Below are 17958 nucleotides of genomic sequence, written 5' to 3' on the forward strand. Positions count from 1 at the left end.
TGGGCTGATCCCACCACTGACACTCATCATGGAGACAGTGGGGACAAGGTCAATAAAAATAATCCCTCCTCACGTGTTTCTGCAGCCTCCCGCCCTGGAGAGTTGAGGGAACGGAACTGAGAGGAATTTTCTGCCCCTCAACGATGAGAGACTTGCTGTTTAGGAGATAATAAAGCCCAGTGGTTAGAAGCAGGAGGGGAGAGGGGATGGGCTGGAAGGCCAGACTCAGAGAGTTACAGGTTCTAAGGCCAGAAGGGGCCATTATGAGCATCCAGACTACACCACCCCCTGCCTCCAGCACAGATCTGCGGGTTGAGATAGAACACCCCCAACTCTGCCCCTCTGCCCTCTTGCATGTGTGCTGTCAACGCCACGCCCATTATAGATTTCAAGCCCATATCTGATAGCTGAGCTAGAGCAGAGTTTTTAGAGGGAGGCAGGTGCCCAATCTCAATGCAAAGACTCCAAGGGCTGCAGAATCTGCTCCATCCCTGGGGAAAACCTGCTCCTTATTTCTGGTCTGGATTTGTCTGGCTTCATCCTCGCTCTGCCTTGTCAGCCGGGTTAAAGAACCTTCTGTGCCCCCAAATCTCCTTCCTAGGGAGGAGATTGGTAGAGAATGTTCGGGGGCGGGGTTGTAATCATTTGATGACTCAGTTTCCCCACTTGCTTGGGTGTAAAGCTCCCTGTTGGGCATGAAGGGCTTAACTTCTCCCAGGGGGAGAGAAACACAGCCAGATGTCAACTAGGCCTGCGGCACTGGAAGCCTGGAATGGCAGGCCCAAGGACCAGACCACATTCTGCAAAGCAGCAGGCAGAACAGGGGGTCTAGGTGTGAACTGAATCATAGAATATCAGGGTTGGAAGGGACCTCAGGAGATCATCTAGTCCAACCCCCTGCTCAAAGCAGGACCAATCCCCAACTAGATCCCCAAAGGGCCCCCTCAAGGGCTGAGCTCACAACCCTGGGTTTAACAGGCCAATGCTCAAACCACTGAGGTATCCCTCTCCCTGGGCCTGGCAAAGATTTACATTCGTGGCTGCTCGGGGCAGAGGGGACACCCACGAGGCTGCAGGATAAGCAGAGCAGCCAGCGTGTGCCAGGCGCTCGTAACTCGCCCAGCTAGTCCTCGCTCATTCACCGTGGACACCCGCCACCGCCCTGCCCAGGGGGCCGGCTTCTAGCGCTCACTTGTGACATTTCCAAACCAGCCTCTGCAATCCTTCCAATCCTGACTCCTAGCTCCACCCTCTGCTCTAACCACCAGACCCCACTGCCCGCCTAGAACCAGGGATAGAACCCAGAAGTCCAGACTCCCACCCCTGCACGTACTAACCACTAGACCCCACTCCCCTCCTAGAGCTGGGATAGAATCCAGGAATCCTGGATCCTATCCCGCTGCTGTAACCACTAGACCCCACTCTGCTCTGAGAGCTGAGACTGGAACCAGGAGTCCTGGTTCCCAGTCTGCCCAACCCCTACCCCCCGCCTCTCACCACTGGCTTTTCTTGACATGTGAAGATCAGGCCTGGTGCCATTAAGAGCCAGGAAGTCTTTATCACAGTTCCTTTTCCTCCCCTGAGTCCCGGCCCCGCCAGCCCAGCACACGGTAGCGGGTTATCTGCCATAGCCCACTGCCTCCCTGATTACTGTCTGCGTTGAGATCGGACGCGGCTCCCAGAGGCTAACGCAACCCCAGGGACAGGGTAAGTGCTGTGCTCCTGAGATCTCACACTCCCGGGAATTGGTCCTGCTTTGAGCAGGGGGTTGGGCTAGATACCTCCTGAGGTCCCTTCCAACCCTGATATCAGGGGCGGCTCCAGGCCCCAGCACGCCAAGCGCGTGCTTGGGGCGGCAAGCTGCGGGGGGCGCTCTGCCGGTGCCGCAAGGGCAGCAGACAGGTTGCCTTCCACGGCTTGCCTGCGGAGGGTCCACTGGTCCCACGGCTTCGGGACCAGCGGACCCTCCGCAGGCAAACTGCCGGAGGCAGCCTGCCTGCCGTGCTTGGGGCAGCAAAATCCCTAGAGCCGCCCCTGCCTGATATTCTATGATTATATGAACTTCCATGATTGTGTTTGGAGTGCGGTTGTGTGTCTGTGTGTGTGCGGGGGGGGGGGGGCGGTGGAGACAGAGTCTGTGTTTAGAGTCTCAAAGCAGCTTCAACTGAAATGGAAGGTGTTGCTTTTCTGCTCTATGAGCTAAGATATGAAAAAAATTATCTAAGTTATATCAGTTGCCCCGCCCCAGAGGTGGCTGCATCTTAGTGCTGGGCGAGCCACCCCCATGGGACATTATGTGCGACTGTTGCCCGGCTGCCCTGTGCCAGAGGTGGCTGCATCTCAGCACCCGGTGAATCATCCCTGTGTGGTATTATGTGTGGCTCTTACCCAGCTGCTCCACCCCAGAGATGGCTGCATCTTAGCACTGGGTGAGCCGTCCCTGCCTGGCGTTATGTGTGGTGTTTCCCGGCTGCGCCACTCCAGAGGAGGCTGCATCTCAGTGCCAGGGGAGCCGTCCCCGCGCAGCATGTGTGTAGCTGGTAACTGGGTTATATGGTGTTTGGATGAAGGAGTAATTGAATTTTTAAATATAAGATCTTGTAGGTTTATTATTTGCACTGTAGTAGTGCTGAGCCCCAAGCCCGGGCAAGCACCCCAGTGTGCTAGGAGCTGCACAAACACAGGAAAACCGCTGCCCCTCTGGGAAGTGGGAGCAGAATCCAGAATCCAGTAGGTCAGTTACCCGAAGGAGGAGAAATTAGCACCATGGCGGCTGGATATATTCTCAGTGCAACTTGTTTCTTTGTTGTACCTGCACCAGTCCTGGACAGACGTGGTCGCAAACAGCATCCAGGGAACTCTCTGTGGGGACTCTCAGCAGAAACCACCAAGGCCAGGTTCCCAGGGAGCAAATAACTCTCCATAGACTGAGGGATTGAGGCAGTGAGCACCCCAGACAGAACTAAAATGCAAAAATGAATGAAATACAAATTTCTTCCAAAGCCTGAACAGTTGCTTGCACACTAAGGACAAATTGTAATAGCGCCACCTGGAGGCTTCTGGCAGAACAAATATAAGGCGCGGCTCATGTGCCATGGAGACTGAATTCCCCCTGGGGTCTTTGCTGAGCCAGTCTGTACCCCATACTCATGTCGTCCCCCGCTAATGCCTACCTCCCCTCTAGGGAGCAGAGGAGAGCTCAGTCCCTATGGCCTGTTCAGCCAGCGAGGGGCTGGTTAACGCCATCTGGGGTGTGGATTTTGTACTTCAGACAAGTTTGTTAGGAACAGGTCTGAGATGCTCACAGTTCACTCCACCCAGCCGCCTACAAGGGACAAGCCCCTGCCCCCTCCCCCAATCTAACCATTAGATCCCACAATTCTCTCCAAGCCAAGAATAGAACCCAGGAGTCCTGACTCCCAGTCCCCCCTGCTCTGATCCATTGGACCCCCACTCTCATCCCAAAGCTAGAGATAGAACCCAAAGTCCTGACTACCCATCCCCCCTGCTCTAACCACAAGACCCCACTCCCCTCCCAGAGCCAGAAAGAGAACCCAGGAGTCCTGGCTCCCAGCCCCCGCCACTGCCCTAACCTGCAGACCCCATGCCCTTCCCAAAGCTGGATAAAGAACCCAGGAGGCCTGCTTTCACCACTAGCAAGCTCCAGACAGCAGATAATCGCTGGCCTCTTCCGCCTTCTCTAGGAGATCCTGTTCTTAGAATTGTTGCGTCACATCAAATCTTCCGAGACATCTCTGGCCCCAGTAGGGGAGAGAGAGAAGGCCCCAGCTAAAGGAACTGTGTATCACAGCGGGGAAGCCAGCCTCCTGAGATGCTGGGTGAGCCCATCATGTCCAGGCTGGGGGGCTGGACCCTGCTCAGCAGCGACTCTGGGAAGGACCCAGGTGTCCTGGTGGAGCCAGATGGCCCATGAGCTCCCTGGGCGATGCTCTGGCTAAGAGGGTGAGCGTGACCCTGGGCTGGAGACACAGGGAAATAGCGAGTAGGAGCTGGGATCCCCGCTCGACATGACATTGGGGAGACTGTGCCCAGCTCTGGGGGGCCACACGCCAAACAGGCTGTCCGGAAATGGGGGAGGTGTCAGAGAAGAGCAAAGGGATGATCCGAGGGCTGGAAAAGCTGCCTGAGAGCCAAGCACTGAAGACGCTCGCTCTAGTGAGTTTAACCTGGAGAAGGCTCAGAGGGGACTAGATCCTGGTCTGTCAGCACCTCCCTGCTGGTGCGGGGGAGGTTTCAGGGAGCAGAGGGCTCATTAACCCAACAGAACGGGCAGAGCGAAAACCAACAGCTGGGGGATGGAGCCAGAGAAACTGAGACTGGGAATAAGAGGCAGATTTTCCCCAGGGAGGGGAACTGACCCTGGGAATCACTGCCGCAGGCGCAGGGCAGAGTTTCCAGCCATCAGAGTCTTTCTATGGAGATGAGATGTCTCTAAAAGCACCGCTCTAGCTCGACCATCAGATCTGGGCTGGAGGCTGGGATCCCTCGGGGGAGGTCTCCAGGCTGGGCAGAGTGCGTGGGCACCATGGTCCCTTCTGACATTAAGATGGGCAGATCAATGAACGCAGCAGTAAGCAGCTGGGGGGGGGAGCTTCTCAGTTCTCCTCGGCGAGGCAGGAAACTGCGATGCTGGATAAAGCTAAACACCACGCAGTTATCACAATTTACCACGTGTTACGGTCACGTCTAATGACCCAGCTGAGATCAGAGCCCTTTTGTGCCAAGCGCGGCCCAGACACATAGCGAGAGACAGTCCCTGCCCCAGCTGAAATTGGGGTCCTGTTGTGCCAGGCGCTGCCCACACACAGCCAGAGACAGTCCTTGCCACAAAACGTCTGAAGTCTAAAGAGACAAAAGTAAGATTTGTATCCACCTTGTACAGGTGGGGAAACTGAGGCATGGAGCGGCGTGGCTTGCTCGTGGTCACATGGGGCCCTGTGGCTAGCCCAGAGAGCTAGCTTTAGCATTTATTTTATGGGACAGTCATGCAAGCAACCCCCAGGCCTGTCTCCTGCGAGACGCTGGCGTCAGCAGTTAGCATAAGGCTTGGGGCCTATGAACTTTGGCACAGATAAATGGCCTAACGGTGACCCCTAACTTTTGGGGATGTGGGACCAGAGCGTTTAAGGGGGAGCTTTGTCCACAACGACACCAGGAACATGAGCTATCACCAGCTTGCGGATAGTTTAGCATGGGACCATCGGCAGCTGTCTGACCACCCGGGAGCCATGACCTATGGGAGAAGGGCCCCCCATCACTGGTAGTGGGAGGAGAGACACATAAGGAAGAGGGGAGACACCCCTACAGAACAGGCATTAGGCAGGGTGGTGCCAGCGTAACGTCATGTACAAATCGCATCCCAGCCTGCGGGCAGCAGGAGAGCGCGATGTAGCCCTTGGGAGGTGCCGGGGTGACGGCCGGGATAACGACGAGGAAGGTGATGGTGAGGAGGAAGATACTGGGTTGTTCTGCGTGGGCCGGTTCAGAGGGACACGATGCCGTCTCTCTATCTACCTCGCTGGGCTGGAGCCTTTGTGACTTTGCAAAATGTGCTAATAATTCCTCAGGTGCGAGTGTCACAGCTGGGCCCATCAGGGCTGCCAGCTCAACCCCAGTTTCCATAATCCTGGGCCTGACGTGGGGACACGAACCTGTCAAACCTCCACGGGATCACTGGGAATTCTGAAGTAATCAACAGACTGAATATGCGACTCCTCCATCGGGCTCCAGGTGTGATTAGATCCGAGATCTCCTGCCTTAGCCCCCAACCCAGCCTCGCTATGGAACTCGTAGCCTTTCTGGGACACCCTTTGTGCTAAACCCCTTTTCATAGGAACCTTTCCCGGGCCCAAATCTGGTTCCCTTTTCTTGTAGGCCCCACGTCAGTGTTCACCCTGGAGGAGATGGAGGCCCTGCTGCTGCTGGCCCTCTCCATCCTGACCGGTGAGTGGTTCTGGTTGTGCTGGGGCTGGGAGGCAGTAATGGGGATGAAGAGGGAGCCAGGAATTTGGGAGACTCTGCCATGGCGACGGCTCCACCTGCCAATGCTTGGAATCCAGCAGGGGGCATCTAGAATGCCTGGGATTCAGTTGCAACCTCTAAGGGGCGCTGTGCTGCAGAGAGCGGGGTGGGGGCTCGCCTCTGGCAGTCAGGTCTGGCCCCCATGCCCCAGGGCAGCGCTAGGGGGCGCTGTGCTGCAGGGAGCGGGGTGGGGGCTCTCCTCTGGCAGTCAGGTCTGGCCCCCGTGCCCCAGGGCAGCGCTAGGGGGCGCTGTGCTGCAGAGAGCGGGGTGGGGGCTCTCCTCTGGCAGTCAGGTCTGGCCCCCGTGCCCCAGGGCAGCGCTAGGGGGCGCTGTGCTGCAGAGAGCGGGGTGGGGGCTCTCCTCTGGCAGTCAGGTCTGGCCCCCGTGCCCCAGGGCAGCGCTAGGGGGCGCTGTGCTGCAGGGAGCGGGGTGGGGGCTCTCCTCTGGCAGTCAGGTCTGGCCCCCGTGCCCCAGGGCAGCGCTAGGGGGCGCTGTGCTGCAGGGAGCGGGGTGGAGGCTCTCCTCTGGCAGTCAGGTCTGGCCCCCGTGCCCCAGGGCAGCGCTAGGGGGCGCTGTGCTGCAGGGAGCGGGGTGGGGGCTCTCCTCTGGCAGTCAGGTCTGGCCCCCGTGCCCCAGGGCAGCGCTAGGGGGCGCTGTGCTTCAGGGAGCGGGGTGGGGGCTCTCCTCTGGCAGTCAGGTGTGGCCCCCGTGCCCCAGGGCAGCGCTAGGGGGCGCTGTGCTGCAGGGAGCGGGGTGGGGGCTCGCCTCTGGCAGTGAGGGCTGGCCCCAATGCCCCAGGGCAGGACTAGGGGATATGGTGCTGCAGAGAGCAGGGTGGGGGCTCTCCTCTGGCAGGGCCCCGATGCCCCAGGGCAGGACTAGGGGGTGCTGTGCTGCAGCTAGCAAGGTGCTGCTTCCCTTCCAGGTGCTGGCTGCCAGGACTGGGGGGTGACCCTGCCCGTGGGCCCCCTGGCTGGATGGAGCGGCTCATGCGTGACAATCCCTTGCTCTTACACCTACCCCGAGGGGCAGCTCGTCAGAGCCGTGACCTGGAGCCGGGACAAGGAGAGAATTGTGCAGCTCACCGCAACAGCCGGGCAGGGCTATGACAGGGCCAAGCGCGCCCAGTTCCTGGGGGACCTGCAGCACAACTGCACCCTGCGCCTCAGCCCGCTGGCGCTCGGAGATGGGGGCGCCTACTCCTTTGAGTTCCAGACCCAAAGCCAAAGCTGGAGAAGTCCCCAAGCCGTGTGCCTCACGGTGTCAGGTAATCCCCGGCTCCTCTTGCAGAAACAACCCAGCCTGGCCCCGTGCGGCGTTATGTGCAGTTGCTCCCCAGCTGCCCTGCCCCAGAGGTGGCTGCACCTTAGTGCCATCCCCAAGGACGGTTGCTGTACACCTCTCATAACATTTCACTCAAATCAGATGACCACATTCTGCAGAGCTGTGAAGAAACAGTGGGGTCTGGTGGTTAGAGGAAGCCTAATCTGGAGTCAGGACTCCTGGGTTTTCTCCCAGGTCTGGGAGGGGAGTGGGATCTAGTGGTCACAGCAGGGGGGCTGGAAGCCAGGTCTCCTGGGTTCTCTCCTAGCTCTGGGAGGGGAGTGGGATCTAGTGGTCGCAGCAGCGGGTGGGGAGCCAGGACTCCTGGGTTCTCTCCCAGCTCTGGGAGGGGAGCCTCGTACAGGTCACATCCCCACCTGGTCTTGAGGAAGCTCTCAAAGAAGGGGCAGTGGCTGGTGACTGGAGGTGGCTGTGCCCATGGCCGTGTCCCCAGCAGTGACTGGCTCCCCCCTCACCCACCCTGCACAGAACATCCCTGCAGGGTCCAACATAGCATGTCTATGTTCCCCGGAGTCCTGAGCGGCAGCACGGACTGCTCCATCTCCGAGCGCTGCGCCTCCTCCGGCCTGTATTGGTACGACAGAGCCGGCACACAGATCCTGCAGGAAACTGGGAAAAGCAAAAGCAGCCTGAGCATGCACATCATCTGGCAGCACCGGGGGGCAGTGCTGGAGTGCCGGGTGCGGGGCTACCGGAATAGCTGCTTCCCCAAAGGGTCCCAGCCCCCTGCCACAGGTGAGTAGCATTATGTATGGGACCTTCCCTTTCTAGTGGGCGCCAGCTCCCATCTGGCCCCAGGGTGCAGGACTGGCTGGCCCAGAGGGGGAGGGAATGGGGCATGGGGTCTTTCCCCTCTAGGGGGCGCTGGTTCTGACCCATCTCCAATGGCCTTTTCAGGCCGGCCTCACCCCCTGAAGGTCCTGGTGGACACAGACGGCCCAGGCCCGATCAGGGAGGGCGACTCGTTCACACTGAGATGCGTGGGGGACAGCGGGTCGCTGGACCAGGTCTACTTCTGGATTCACAACTACGAGCACCTGCCCGGGAGCTCCTCTCTGCAGATTGAAGGGGCAGCCTTGTCTCATGGGGGCAATTACACCTGCATGAAGTGGGTCTCCGACATAGGGCGTGCCTACCTGGCCATATCCCCCACCACCTATGTGGCCATCCTTGGTGAGTAGCCAGTGCCAGGGTGGGGCCACAGCCCTGGGGGTGGGGCCAAGGAGCGCAGTTGGGAGGGGTCCTTGTCTCACCTACATTCCAAATGGGGGCGGGACCACAGCCCTGGGGGCGGAGCAGGAGAGCACAGATTGGGGGACCTTTCTGTCACTGACGTTCCGGGGAGGGGGCAGGGCCACAGCCATGGGGGTGGAACCAGGTTCACAAATGGGAGGGGGCAGGGGCCCTCCTTACACCATCACTTGGATATGGGAGTGAGGCTAGAGCACTGGGGGCGGAGCCATGGAGCCGCTCCGCCCCATGCCATGCTGCGCCAAAGCTCCAAGCTGCAGTCCCACGGGGGCATCATTAGCTCATATCTCATTCCGCTTCCTCTGCAGCCCCCCCTGTGGTGCATGTGGTGGCCACCCCAGGCCCTCATCGCAGCACAGGAGAACCCCTGTCCCTGACATGCCGGCTGGACACCAGCGCCTATGGCGGATTGGGCTTCTCCTGGTACAAGGATGGCGAGCGACTGGGGTGGGCACAGGCGGAACTGGCTTTCCCGGGTGTCCAGGTGGCTGATGGGGGAGAGTATCAGTGTGAGGTGCACAACACCTTAGGGAAATCCACCTCCCTGCCACTCACCATCACTGTTGTGTGTAAGTACTGGGTGCCTTTGATAGCACATTACACATTACATAGCCAGGGAATGGCTTAGAATCCCCCATGCACCATAGCTGAACCCCTCACAGTCCTTCTGCAAGGCCATGCCACCCCGGCACCGTCCTTCTGCAAGGCCAACCAAAATAAACAAGCTCCCAGCTCGTGCTCCAGCTGGGTCCACTTTGTTGACCAGGCTCCAGTATCTCTGTCCAGCACACAGAGCCATCTAGCGGCCGAATGACATTGCAAATCAACCTGCCATCAGGCCGAGAAACACCCGTTCAAATAATGTACATTTAGTTGAAATGTAATATTTTTAATTATCAGGAAAAATGTCATTTGCCCCCCTCAAAATTAGCTCTTTGCCAGACTTTTCATTACATTTTTCTCCTCCATTTTTACCTACAGTGTTTTCAAAGAGCAATTCATGGGTGGTGGGTGAACGACCTGTTGGGGGAGCCTAGTCCCTGGCCCCTCCCTCGCTGCCCGAGAACGACCCCTTCCCTTCCCTGCCGGAGCCCAGAGCCCTGGTGGGTGGGTGGGTGTTTTCCTGCTGCCTCCTGCTGGAGGAGCTGAGCCCTGCTCTGTGTCTGTGTGTGTCCCTGCCCGCCACCTGCAGCCGCCTGCTCCCCCCGTACACCTCCAGTCCCAGAGTGCCCCCAACCCCGGCGCCAGGCAGCATTGCATGGCCCCAGCTCCAGCGGCCCCAGCCCCAGGCCTCACGAGCACCGGCCCCAGCCTGCCTGCCCCAGCCTCTCAGCCATGGAAGAGCGGGAAGGGAACTGGAAGCAGGCAGGAGGGAGTCTGGGGGAGGAGAATGGGTGGGGCCATGCCTGGCTGTTTGGGGAGGCACAGCCTTCCCCGGCCTATGATACCCACCACCCATGGGGCAATTGTTGAAAATTATTATCAATTAAAGTTAAATAACCTTTTAAACAGAAAATGGGCCGGAGGAGGTTGGCAAACAAAATGGTTTAGGTTTTTGGGAAACAGACAATTATGATGGCTGAACAGAACCATATTTGATCAAAATGCAGATGAAACAATGGATGAAAATTTGGAGGAAACGTTTGATTCAATCTTTGACAAAAGGGTCGATTCAAAGTTTACAAAAGTTTCAAATACCAAATTCCCAAAACTTTTTGGACCCAGCAAAACAGAAACACACACATTTTTGTGATCATTCATATTTTTTCTTCCATTGGCCTGTGCAGCTGTCCGCACAAGGGGCCTCTGGTCTCACTTGGGGCAGAGTCTGTCTCTCGCTCTGAGTCTGTGATCTCAGCAGGGACAGGAGCTGTCTCTGTCTCTGTGTCCAGGCAGCGCTCAGCACAATGGGGCCCTGATCTCAGCGGAGGTTTCTAGATGCTATTGTAATATGAGGAGATTGCAGGTTTTATGAACCTGGAAGAAACTCCAATGTCCAATAAACACTTGGGAGGAAAATTCTCCTGGTTGAAAATCCAGCTTCCTTCCTGCCCCCTCCACTGAGACTTGCCTTCATTATCCCTCCTAGGACTATGCTGCACCCTCAACCAGGTCCCACCTCCCCATCTCCCCTGTGCCTGCCCCACTGCACCCTGCATGACACTGGAGCTAATGACCCTATTCTCCATCCCTCCCCTCCACAGATGGCAGTGACTGGTACCAGCTGAGCCCTGGCCCCATGGCAGGCTTCGGAGCAGGGGTCCTGCTGCTCTTCTTCCTGAGCAACCTCGGGGTTTATTGTTTGGCCAGGAGAATCCGCCAACGGAAAGAACTGGGAGGAAGTCTGCAGGGTAAGGGACCCCCCTGGGTGGGAATTGGGGGAGGGGCAGAAAAAAGGGGGGGCTCTGGCTGCATCATGGAAAACCTGGAGTGTGGGTGTGTAAAGGAAATCAACCCACTGCTGTGTGTGTGTGTGTGTGTGTGTGTGTGTGTGTGTGTGTGTGAGACTCCACCCCCTGCTGGAGGGTCTGAGCCCTGCACTGTGTGTGTGTCCCTGCCGCCCCCTGCTGGAGGGTCTGAGCCCTGCACTCTGTGTGTGTCCCTGCCGCCCCCTGCTGGAGGGTCTGAGCCCTGCACTGTGTGTGTGAGGGTTGGCAGAAGCAGCCTGCTTTGTTGGGGGGGGGGGGCGGCGGGGGTTGCCAGAAGGGGGAAACGAACAATTTGGGGGGAAATGTTTAAAGAAGTCAAATAAACAGTGAAAGGGGATAATTGTGTCTCCTTCCCCAGGGGGCAGCAGAGAGGACCCCAGTGTCCCACAGAGAGACTCGCTCTATGAGGTCAGTTGGGGGAATCTGTTAACCCCTGGGTCCCCACTGCCCCCACATACTGGCTGGAGTTGAGTATGCAGCTGCAGCCTGTGCCCCCCCTGCCCAGCAGGGTGAAACCCTGCCCCCAGCTGCATAGAATCAGCACTACCTGAGCATGCGTCATAAACCCCATCCTGCTAATGGCTGAGGGGAGATTTTCCTTCACATCCAATAGCCAGATCCTGTGCTGACAAAGGTCCAGAGGCTGGGAGATCTCTCCCCAAATACAGTTGGGGATGCTCGTTGTTAGTGCGCCAGGTAACTGCAGTTCACAGCTCTGCAGGGTGGTAAAGGTGGGCATGAAACCCAGGAGTCCAGGCTCACAGACCCACCCCCCCTGCTCTAACCACTAGATCCCATTCCTCTCCCAAAGCTGGGGATAGAACCCAAGAGTCCTGGCTCCCAGCTGCTCCCCCTCCCCAAGCCACTAGACCCCACTCTCCTCCCAGAGCCAGGGAGAGAACCCAGGAGTCCTGGATCCCACTCCCCTGCCCTGCTCCCATTATTGCAGGTACAGGCAGCCATCACACACAGGTCTCCTGCTGGGGGAGTGTCCTCTCTTTCACACAATCTGTCTCTTTTCCTGTGTCCCCGGCAGGAAATCCCATGTGCCGGGGAGATTCCCTGCCCCTCGGACGACGATGGCGACTATTATAACAGCCCCAAGGACTATTGTAACTGAGCACGGCTGAGATCCCTGCTGTCCACAGTCCCCTCCACGCCGCTACAACCCGAATCTCGATAAAAGTCCATCGCTAACGCCCCAGGCAGTGTTCACCCTCCTCCATGAGCTGGGGAAACCCATGAGAACCCAGGCATCCTGACTCCCAGCCCTCCTTCCACCTCGCAGCAGAGCCAAGCCCCAGGGCAGGCCCCACTTCGGCCACGGGAACTGGGCATTTCTGGGGCAGTTTAATTGTAGCGTCGATTTTCCAGGCCGTGTTGGCTTTCGGGAGGCAGGTCAGCCTAGCAGATAGAGAACAGAACTGGGAGGGAGGTGATCTGGGGGTTTGCCTGCCCATGGGCAACTCACAGCCCTGCTCCGTGCCTCAGTTTCCCTGTCTGTGCAAGAGGGGTAATGATCCTGCCTTCCTGTGTGTAGCACTTGGAGATCTCTGCCCAGAAAGCGCCAGACATGGGCAGGGTGTCGTTACCGACCCCACTGCTGTTTTCTTTCAGTTCCAGCCCCTTTCTTAGCTTTAACACAGTTTTCGTCAGGGAATTGCCTTCGTTTTGTTTCTTGTGTAAGCAGTCAGGATGAGCTCTACCCCGACATCTGGTGGTGAAGTATGGGGAGTGTGGAAAGGAATTTCAGGTATTTGCATAGGCACACCCACCCCACCTAGCTTAGCCCACGGCAGCCTGGGATGGTTATTTTGACAGCTCTGGGATCCCCAATTTCTTTGTTATTGGGGCAGGAGGAATAAAGTGTTGTCACCCTGATTATGTGAATGAGGAGCTATGAGACTGCGGTAGGACAGAGATGTCTCACTATCCATTAAGTAGCACTTGCTAGACAAGGGACATGGGTGCCAAGACCCAATGAATTGAGAGAGGTTGGGGATTTGTGTGTGCATACCTGGTGGTAGGGGGCCTTCCTTTGAGGACCTAAAACATCAATTGCACTTCCTCCTTTCTCCACTGTTGAAGAGCAGAGCTAATTTTGAATCCTTTAGGAGTCCATCTAAAGGCTGCTGAGCTGAATTCATGTTGGGCTAATAATGCACCAGCAGTAGGGCTCCTCTACTATAAGCTGAAATCACTAAAAGAGCTAAGCTTATTGAGCTGCGATCACTGAGTGTTGTGTTAACTAGTGGGGGAGCCTGAAGATCTATCACTAAGCAGCTGGCAGAGCAGTTTGCAGCATGTTGGAGCAGCCCATGGAACAGTGAGCGGAGTGGTTTGCGGGGAGGCTGACGTGGTTCAGGGGTCGGCTGGAGGAGTGGAGCCAGTTGTGGTGAAGGCTGCAGCAGAACTCCATGGAGAGGCGGAGCAGTTGGTCCTGGCCCACCCTGTGTGTGCCCCCCCCCATTTCCACCCAGGCTGGGGGGGGGCGGTAAAGCTCTGCAGATAAACTGTTGAATTCTGGGGTGGCACTCACCAGAGACAGAGACTTTTGGGTTGTTGGACTTTGGGGTGATTGGACGTAAGACCCTAAGGGGGAAAGGACATACCAAATGTACTTGGAGGTGGGGTTTTTTTTGCTTATGGTTTGTGTTATAATCCTGTTTGTGGTGTTTCTCCAATGGTGATGCCGCGTTGTTTCCCTCCTTTATTAAAAGGATCTTGCTACACTCGGACTCTGTGCTTGCGAGTGGGGAAGTATTGCCTCCTAGAGGCGCCCGGGGGGGTGGTATGTAATTGTCCCAGGTCACTAGGTGGGGGCTCGAGCCGGTTTTGAATTGTGTTATTGAAACGGAACCCCTGGATACTGAACCCGGCCCTTGTTGCTGCCAACTCAGAGGGGCAGAAGAACATTTGTTATTGGATAATAAAGTGGTTTTACAAAAGCATCAGCTTGGGTGACTGCTGCTGGACAGGGAGGGTTTGCCGAGGGCAGGGGGCTCCGAGGCTCGAAAGCTAAACGAAAAAATGACGCAGCAAGCAGCCTTTCAAAGCTTTTTTTTTTAGCAGATGCCTCAACTGGGAGAATTAAAAAAAAAAAAGCAGCAGCAGAAGCCCCTCCCCCCCCCAATGCCCCCAAAGAAGCAAGGTGCTACTTAAAGAAATAAATAGGCGATTACATACACAAAGAAGCCAATATACACTTGCTGGGGGTGGCCTTGGCAGCTGGTCCCTACCCAGCTCCGGCTTCCGGCCTCCCTAGGGGGCAGAGTCTGGGGGGAGGGAGAGGAGAAGGCAGGGCCACAGAGAGAGGCAGGGCAGTGTGGCGAGGAGGGAGGAGCACCCCACAATTTTCTGTCTAGCCCCCCTTACCCACCCCACCCCCGTGGGAAAGGGCTGGCACCACCCCGGTCAGCCAATCACAGAATACAATCCCACTCATTCATGTCCCAGGCTCCAGTTTACATCGAAAGTAGCTACTCCTCCATTCTTCACAATGAGCCTTGCCACCCCCCACCCCCCAGGGGTGCCGGACAGGGGGCCAAGATCCCCTCACTTTATACCTGCCATAAGGGGGAGCGATGGGGGGAGGGGCAGAGAGGAGCAAGCGGGGGGCGGGATCTTGGGCGAAAGAAGCGGTGTGAGGGCAGGGACTCAGGGTGAATGGGTGGCATGAGGGCAGGGTCGGGGGGGGAAGAGGCAGGGCGGGGGCAGGGCCTGGGGGAAGGGGTGGCAGGAGAAGGCAAACAATGGTGGGAACTCGGGGGAAGGGCTGAGGCAAGGGTGGAGCCTCAGAGAAAGGAGTGGTACATGGGCGTGGCCTCAGGTGAAGGGGCGGGGCAAGGGCGGGACGTCGGAGGAAGGGGCTGTGATGGGTTCGGTCACAGAGACCCCCTTGGGACTGTCACTTGATGTGCTGGAATTACCTCTGAGCCTGTTTTTTACTGCCAGCTTGGGACTCCAGAACCCTGCCTTGTTGAGCCAGACACGCAAGCCTGTGGCAACACAGACCCAGGTCTGTGTCCACACCCCCAAAGCTACAGACTTTAACTAAAAACTGCTTAGCAAGTTACCTATCTCCAGCATCCAGACACCCACCTCCCAATGAGATCCAAACCCAAAATAAATTTGTTTTACTCTTGTCAGGGTTCCCTCCCCACTCTGAACTCTGGGGTACAGATGTGGGGACCTCCATGAAAGACCCCCTAAGCTTATTTCTATCAGCTTAGATTAAAAACTTCCCCAAGGCACAAATCCTTCCTTGTCCTTGGATGGGTACTGCTGCCACCACCAAGTGAGTTAGACAAAGATTCAAGGGAAAGAACCACTTGGAGTTCCTGTTCCCCCAAAATCCCCCCAAGCCCCTTCACCCCCTTTCCTGGGGAGGCTTGAGAATAATATACCAACCAAATAGGTTAACAAAGTGGGCACAGACCAGCCCTTGGGTTTTTAGGACACTAAAAACCAATCAGGTTCTTAAAAGCAGAACTTTATTATAAAGAAAAAAGTAAAAGAAGCACCTCTGTAAAATCAGGTGATGCTGGCTGGGGTGCTGAAGCCAGAGCAGAGGTGGCGGTCATGATGGGGGCTTGCCCCTTGGGTTGATGATGGGGACATTGATTTTTTCTTTTTTTGATTAGGGTTGTGTCTGCAAGGTGGTGACACTGAAGGCGTTTGTGCTGGCGATCAGCTTGCTTTGCTTGCCTCCAAGGGGGACTTGCTTCACGAAGCTGAAGGAAGAAGGAGGAGGAAGGAGAGAGGGAGGAGGGGATTGGGAGAGGGTGGGTCCTGTCCCCTTCCCCTTCTCCTCTCCCTCCCCAGGGCAGACCTCTCTTGCACTACTGGCTACTGCTGGGTGGTTCCTCTCTGTCAGCTGCAGAGTAGCAGAAGTCTGGTGGGGGCTGGGGGGGGCTGGGGGTGGCTGGGGCGTGTGAGTGGTGGGTGGTGGGAGTGTGTTCCCCCTCAGGCAGCCCCTCATCAGCATCAGTAAGTAGCATCAGTGAAGTGTCAAGAAGGAAGGTCCTGTTCTGGCTCTCAGCTGGGAGCAGGCAGCAGGCTGGGGGGGGCCCTGGCCTTCTCTCTGGTCTCTCTTTCAGCCTCCCTGAGGAGCTGGTGAGTGTTTGGTGTTGCTCTGTGACATCCTTGTCCCACAAGAAGAGATCCTGCAAGGGGGGTTTTTTCCAGTTTTGATTTTTTTTTTTTCCTTGCTAGTTGTCCGTTCTTCTTCCTAGAAGCAGGGTGGGGTGGTGGGTCAGGTTGGGTCCGGTTGGTTTTTTTGAGGCAGTAGATGCAGGAGCAGCAGCAGCTGAAGATTTCTTCATGACTGAACAGGCAGAGCGAATCTCATCTTGTGGTGTCTCCTGGAGCGTGTCCCTTCCTCTTCCTAATCCAGGGCCCCCCCCTGAGTTCTTCTCAAGCTTGTGCTTCCTTCTCCTCCCCCCTGCACCCCCACCCCACCCTTCCCCCAAGGCACCACCCCCCCCCCCCCTTCCCCCGCCTGCCCCTCACTCCACCCCTTCCCCCGAATCCCTGCCCTGCACTGCCTCTCCCCCCAGGCCCCACCCCTGCACCACCTCTTCCACCAAGGCCTCACCCCTGCACCACTCCTTCCTCTGAATTCCCACCCCCACACTGCCCCTTCCCCCGAGGCCCTGCCCCTTCACCGCCCATTCCCCCTAACCCCCACCCCCACACTGCCCCTTCCCCTGAATCCCTGCCTCTCCCCCCAGGCCCATATGTGTGTATCAGTTTTGTAGTTGGAGTTATGAATATTGGCTCTATGCTGTCTGTATTTCAAACTTATGCTCTGCTTCTGAGAGACATCCCAGACAAGTTGGTGTCAGCTCTGCCTAGCCTGCTTGATGGCCCATCCGAAGAAGTGGGCTGTAGCCCACGAAAGCTTATGCTCAAATAAATTTGTTAGTCTCTAAGGTGCCACAAGTACTCCTGTTCTTTTTGAGGATACAGACTAACACGGCTGCTACTCTGAAACCTGTCATTAAGGACCATCAGCTATACAACTGCCCCATTGAGAGAAGGCAGATACGCCTTGTAACTCAGCAAAGTATGCAGGGACTTGCCCATGTGACTCCAGACTCCATTTTGCTGTAATTTTCCACAGTAAGAACAAAGAGATGTTGTTACACCTGGAAAAGACTATAAAAGGCTGATGCCTCATCTCCATCTTGTCTTCAAGCCTGCTTCTTACCTCTGGAGGGACTTTGTTACAAACGGAAGCTCTACACAAAGGACTGATGACCCATCCCAGTTGGGGATGTACTGCAGAGACTTGATTTGAACCTGCAATTTATTCTATCACTGCTACAATCCTCAACCAAGGCTTTGCCATTACTGTACGTAATTGATTCAATTTAACCAATTCTAGCTCTCATCTCTATCTTTTTCCTTTTATGAATAAACCTTTAGATTTTAGATTCTAAAGGATCGGCAACAGCATGATTTGTGGGTAAGATCTGATCTGTATATTGACCTGGGTCTGGGGCTTGGTCCTTTGGGATCGAGAGAACCTTTTTTCTTTTACTGGGGTACTGCTTTTCATAACCATCTGTCCCCATAACAAAGGGCACTGGTGGTGATACTGGGAAACTGGAGTGTCTAAGGGAATTGCTTGTGTGACTTGTGGTTAGCTAGTGAGGTAAAACCAAAGTCCTATTTGTCTGGCTGATTTGGTAGCCTTAGAGGTAGAAAAACCCCAGCCTTGGGCTGTAACTGCCCTGCTTTAAGCACTTGGTCCTGAATTGGCACTCTCAGTTGGGTCCTGCCAGAACCAGCATCGTTACAGGGTCCAATGGGCCAGAGCAGGGGAACTGGGAGTCAGAACTTGGAGAGGGGTGTGGGGTCTGATGGGGAGAGGGGGAAGGGGCTTTT

At 56.5% G+C, this 17958-nt stretch overlaps 1 protein-coding gene across 1 annotated transcript; it reads left to right on the plus strand.

Moving 5' to 3' along the window:
• Nucleotides 1–1632: 1632 nt before the first annotated feature.
• Nucleotides 1633–13693, plus strand: LOC120390541 (B-cell receptor CD22-like). The gene is made up of 10 exons (XM_039513270.1): nucleotides 1633–1707; nucleotides 5589–5751; nucleotides 5896–5964; nucleotides 6969–7310; nucleotides 7856–8122; nucleotides 8285–8560; nucleotides 8947–9207; nucleotides 10843–10989; nucleotides 11426–11475; nucleotides 12104–13693. The coding sequence occupies exons 2-10, from the start codon at nucleotides 5727–5729 to the stop codon at nucleotides 12185–12187; spliced, it is 1521 nt and encodes a 506-aa protein (XP_039369204.1). The 5' UTR covers nucleotides 1633–1707; nucleotides 5589–5726; the 3' UTR covers nucleotides 12188–13693.
• Nucleotides 13694–17958: the final 4265 nt, after the last annotated feature.

Source organism: Mauremys reevesii, linkage group 24 (genome assembly GCF_016161935.1).
Source record: "Mauremys reevesii isolate NIE-2019 linkage group 24, ASM1616193v1, whole genome shotgun sequence".
Taxonomy (NCBI): domain Eukaryota; kingdom Metazoa; phylum Chordata; order Testudines; family Geoemydidae; genus Mauremys; species Mauremys reevesii.

Bases quoted from the DNA above. Each gene is read 5' to 3' on its own strand.
- LOC120390541 (XM_039513270.1), top strand. From the start codon at position 5,727: ATGCGACTCCTCCATCGGGCTCCAG. The intron at 8,123-8,284 runs GTGAGTAGCATT...TGGCCTTTTCAG, and splicing joins GTCCCAGCCCCCTGCCACAG to GCCGGCCTCACCCCCTGAAG. The intron at 10,990-11,425 runs GTAAGGGACCCC...CTCCTTCCCCAG, and splicing joins ACTGGGAGGAAGTCTGCAGG to GGGGCAGCAGAGAGGACCCC.